Here is a 5597-nt window from a genome sequence, read left to right on the forward strand (position 1 = left end):
ACACAGTATTGATGTGAGCTGTGGCCCAGGGCTCTGAATAAATCACTCCCACATTAACCCAGTGACACACATAACTGCGAGTGATTTTAGACACTTTACAAAAACACCCTCACACGCTCTAAATCTCCGTCAGTGTGAGTCTACGACGTCTACGTCACATGTTGACGTCTTTATTTCACTGTGAGACAGACTTTGTAAACCACTCACTCTCACACACCAAACCCCATAGAGAAAACCAGTGATTTTAACATCACACACACACAGGTGCTGTTGATCCACTGCTGCCTCCATCACTAAGTTCTAATGTCTGATTTTAGTGAATTCAGCATTTGAATTATTTCATTTAGACTTAACTCAGTGACACAAAGTGACCACACGAGGCAGCAGAGGACCAGCAACTCCTCTGTGCTGTGATGTTAAAATCACTGATTTTCTCTATGAGGTTTGGTGTGGGACAGTGAACGTCTCGCTGTCCTCACTCAGTTCACAGCGGTCGTCATGGAAAACAACCCGGGCCTGCTTTCACCTCACATTCAATCAATGATTGTGTGTGTGTGTGTGTGTGTGTGTGTGTGTGACTCACTGTCCCACAGTCAGACGTCCGTGTGTCCGTCAGGTCAGAGGCTGAACGTCCAGACAGAGTGAAGATGTTGAGAGCTGTGGTCGAGCTGCTGCTGCTGCTGCTGCAGGTGGAAACAGGTGCGTGTGAAACCGTTTTTATTTAAATGTTTCAATTAAATCTACTTCAGTTTTCTGTCGTTTTATAAATATAAGAAGAGAAGAGTATAGATTTTAGATTTTACAGTATGCAAGTGTGGAGTAAACATGACGGAAGTTTATATGTGAAATATCTTTTAAGTCAGTCAAACATATTTACAGGAAGATACGATAAGAAATAAATAATGAAATAAGGTAAGGTAAAATAAGATAACCCTGTATTAAGTGGAAAACACTCGAAAGTAAATCTTAAGTGAAGAAAAATAAATCAAACATAAGAGTTTTTATATTTTGAATAAAAACTACAAAGTTACAAGTTTTACAAGTGATTTAAAATCCATTTAATATGTTTTTATATATCTGTGTCATTGCGTGTCATTGACAATGTGTGTGTGTGTCCTTCATAATCCAGATTAAATCAATAACATAGATTTTGTGACACTGACCTACAAACCACGACACGTCCTGGTTTCACTGCGTCCTCTTTTAAACTGTCTTTTTCGTCACGGAAACATTTTCACGTTTTATTTTACGACAAAATAATGAAACTGAGACTCCGTACGTTTAAAAGTAACGATCGTGACCAAAGTTACCTCCAGTTCTCTGTGAAGGGTCCAACCCAACACAGGAAGTAACATACACACCAATGATCAGTGCTGCCCTCCAGTGGACGCACCACGGAGACAGGAGTTGGCGTTCACCTCCTCAGTCTGTTTGTGAGCAGGTTTGCTGATGCTGGACGGTGCTCAGGACGGAGCAGCAGGGGGCAGCAGTGGTGACGGCGACACCATCAGTCACCCCGTGGTCCTGGTGCAGCGCCTGGAGACGCTGCTGCTGCAGGGGAACGGCAGCGACGTGTCCCTGCGGGTGGAGACGCCGGCGGCCGACGAGGTGAAGATGATCCAGGCGCACGCTCTGGTTCTGGCGCTGCACAGCGCCGTGTTCGAGGAGATGCTGCTGAGCCGCAACGGCAGCACGCTGGTCCTGAAGGAGGGCGCCGACTGCGCCGCCGTGTTCGACAAGTTCATCAGGTGAGGTCAATCTTTGCATGAGAATAGGTCGTGAGTGATGACGGAACACTGGTCCAACACTGGTACCCCCAGGAAAGGGTGCCAAAGAGTTGGGACTGGATAGTTTGGTACTGTTCCTCATTGAATACCATACTGAACCAAACCACTGAAGTAAGATTGTCCTCTCTCTGTGCAGGTATCTATACTGTGGAGAGATTTCTTTGCGTCTCGACCAGGCCACGCCCCTACACAAGCTCGCCTCTAAATACCAGGTGCTGAGTCTCCAGCAGGGCGTCACCCAGTACATGATACAGAACCTGGCACGGAACTCGCCGTCGGGCCACGTGGCGGGCTGGTACGAGTACGCGCTGCAGGCCGCAGACGTGACTCTGAGGGACAGTTGTCTTCAGTACCTGGCGTGGAGCCTGTCCTCGGTGCTGCAGAGCGGCGAGTGGTTGACCGTTAGCGGTCACCTGCTCATGTCGCTGCTGCATCGCTCCGACCTCGTCCTGCAGAGTGAGATGGAACTCTTCGCCGCTCTGGAGGCGTGGATCGTCCACAATGATCCGGACGAGTTGACTGCAGAGAACGCCCTGAGGGCTGTGCGCTACGCCATGATGCCTCCACGCGAGCTCTTCCACCTGCAAACCCAGTCCCCGGTCCTGGCTCGCTATCAGGAGTCAGTGCGCGACCTGCTGTACATGTCGTACCAGTTTCACTCCGCCTCGCCGCTGCACATGGCCAAGTACTTTGACATGAACTGCAGCCTCTTTGTGCCCAGGAACTACCTGTCTGCGGCGTGGGGTTCCCCGTGGGCCATCAACAACCCGTCACGAGACGACCGCAGCACAAGCTTCCAGACGCAGCTGGGGCCCAGCGGCCACGACGCGGCCAAGAGGGTGACGTGGAACGCCCTGTTCTCGCCTCGCTGGTTACCACTCAGCATGAGGCCGATGTACACGGAGACCAGCGCCATGCAGCCGACGCGAGCGGAGGGAGGACGTCCTCGCATCATCATCACCCCGGCCACATCCAGTACCGACTTCGCTGGGGTGAACTTCCAAAAGACGGTGCTCGTGATGGCGAGGCAGACGGGGACGCTGGTGGTCAAACATGTCTACAACTTCCACCAGAGCACCGAGGAGAACAGCGACTTCTTAGCCGAGGCCGACCTGTCCCGCCGCACGTCTGAGTACCTGACCGACAGCTCCCTCTTCCTCCATATTGTGGTGAAGCCGGTCTACCAAAGCCTGATCCTCAGCAAGAACTGACCCCGGTCCATGGATGACAAAGTCGCCAGAACTCGATGAATGAAGATCGGGAAGTTGTTGAAAATCGTCCTCACTGTAAAATCACGTCTCTTGAAGGATCAGGCTGGTGAGGTCGTGTTTTAATACCCCGACGAAAATAGTCCCCGAAAACTACAAATCCAATGATATTTATGAGCAACTGCAAAAACATCGGGTCAGTAAATATGGAAATTCTAGCGATATCAGGCAGCGATACATCCCCGACCCCTTCTGGGCGGCCATTTTGTCAAAGCCCCACCCCCAAAAAATACTGGAAGTTTTTATTGCTGTAACATGTTTTTGAAGCATGATGACATAATACAATACAAAACAGAAGCCTCCGCCCACTTTTATTCATGAACTGTCTGAAAATGTAAATAACATTAACTTCATGTAAACTTTTGCCAATTTTTCATTTTTGATTTTATTTTTATTTTAGTAAAAATATTGGTAACTTTTTTGTGACATTAGTTTATCTGTTTCAGCTGTTAGCTTACGTCTTAAAAAAAGAACAGAAAGCCCCGCCCCTTTTGTCCATGTCTCTTTCCTCCAATGACGTAATATTTTGTAAAAAATTTTGACAACTGCAGGAATGTTTTTTTGTAAAGATTATATATTATTTTGTGTCCATAAAGTTTATTTAAACCAAACACAGGTACAGACAGAAGGTTCAGGGAGTATGTGTAAAGTTTGCAATATTAGTTTAGGCTTCATTACGGCAAAATACTAAATCCCGCCCTTAAACGCTGGCTGATCTAAGGCTAATTATCACCGGCCTGATCCTTTAAACCTTTTATCGTTTATTTTTTTTCTTATTTTGAAACGTTGGTGCTATTTGACCCTCTCAGTGTTTGTGGGTCACAGTTTTTCAATCACAGCCCAATAAACAGCGATTCTGTGATTTACAGTCGACTTATTTCAGCAGATTTTAAGGATTATAAATAAACATACTGTTAATTATTCATAAAGTTACCGTAGAAGTTAGAAAACGTCGTCATTAGATCGTTAAATTAGATTCACATTGAACATCCTAATAAATATTTTTACTGATGTTTGAAAAATAAACTCTTCATTTTTTTCTTTTCTTTTATTTATGCAACTTCATTTTAGTTGTTTTTCCTGAGATGGAAACAAATATGTGATAAAATACAGTTTAAAAATATTGCATTCAAATTAAATTTTTTATATTAAATCTAAATGAAAAATATTTCATTCAGACTTAACTCAGTGACACAAAGTGTGTTTACTCACACTGTATGTTCTCCAGTTGACCAGCAGATGGCAGCAGAGGCACACGTGTGCCTGGAGCTCAGCTGACAGTGGACAGCAGAGAGCTTCAGAAACTAAGTTTTAAGACATCGACATCTTCATCTTCACATGTTCACGTCCAACAGGAAACTGAAGTCTGTGAAACGCTCACTCTCCCACACCAAACCTCATAGAGAAAATCAGTGATTTTAGCTCACAGGGACACAGGAGCTGCTGGTCCTCTGCTGCCTCGTGTGGTCACTTAGTGTCACTGAGTTGAGTCTAAAATTAATATTTTTAATGCCAAATTCCATAAAATCAGACATTTGAACTTAGTGATGGAGGCAGCAGTGGATCAACAACTCCTGTGTGTGTGTGATGTTAAAATCACTGGTTTTCTCTATGAGGTTTGGTGTGTGAGAGTGAGTGTTTTACAAAGTGACACAAATGTTATAAGGAAAATACAGACAATTTAAGAGCAATTCTAAGAGCCTGGATACTCACAGGTCACGACATGTAGGTGTACACAGTCAAATGTGTCTAAGGTGAAAGGTCACAGAGGTCAGACGTGCAGGTGCTACAGCGAGCAGCAGCAACAGGAAGTGAAGGCCGTCAGAGAACCACAATCACGCAAACTGCGTGTGGTTTGCAGCTCCGCGCCAAGACCTCTCACTCCCTCTGTGGCCCAGACTTTCTTTATCCAATCACACACACACACACGCACACACAGCTGACCGCACACAAATGGTTTGAATCAGAAGTCTGCATGACTGGGCTGTGGCTGCAGATGAAATCCTGAAGAGTGATAGTTTACTTAGCCTAAATACCCCGATTAGACAAATTGAAACATTGTTGTTATGCGGTGGAAACTCGAGGAGCCACTGGCCCCGGTCCGCTCACTCCGTTCCGGAAAAGGTTGAGCGCGCCCGACTTTCGTCATGCGAAAACCACAGAGTCTGACACGAGTGGAAAAAACAAAAACAAAAACAACAGAGAAGAATGATCTACAGCAGCAGAACGAGGCCGGACCCAAACAAAGACAGACGGACAGACACGTGCAAACCTGCGACGACAGACACGTCCACCACAGACGCTCCGTGATTTCACTTTTTCCTCGCGCTCCTGAAACAACAACAATCGCTGTCGTTACTCCACATCCAGTGGACTCGCAATGTCGACGCCAAGCCTGAACGAATGGGCATCAAACATCATCTGCTGTGGCGCCCCCTAGAGAGGGAGAAGCTGAAAGAAAATAATAATTATCCTGGTTTTATTATTACAATAATAATAATAAAATAAAAATATTTGCAGGGTGCTTTTATTGTGAAATATA

The 5597-nt window shown here is 45.8% G+C and overlaps 1 protein-coding gene across 1 annotated transcript; it reads left to right on the plus strand.

The window, feature by feature from the left end:
• Nucleotides 1-502: 502 nt before the first annotated feature.
• Nucleotides 503-4067, plus strand: btbd17a (BTB (POZ) domain containing 17a). Its single transcript, XM_044013137.1, has 3 exons — nucleotides 503-699; nucleotides 1442-1748; nucleotides 1924-4067. Exons 1-3 carry the CDS (start codon nucleotides 648-650, stop codon nucleotides 2996-2998), a joined length of 1434 nt encoding a protein of 477 aa, XP_043869072.1. The 5' UTR covers nucleotides 503-647; the 3' UTR covers nucleotides 2999-4067.
• The last annotated feature ends 1530 nt before the right edge of the window (nucleotides 4068-5597 follow it).

This window comes from Solea senegalensis, linkage group LG18 (genome assembly GCF_019176455.1).
Source record: "Solea senegalensis isolate Sse05_10M linkage group LG18, IFAPA_SoseM_1, whole genome shotgun sequence".
Taxonomy (NCBI): Eukaryota; Metazoa; Chordata; class Actinopteri; order Pleuronectiformes; family Soleidae; genus Solea; species Solea senegalensis.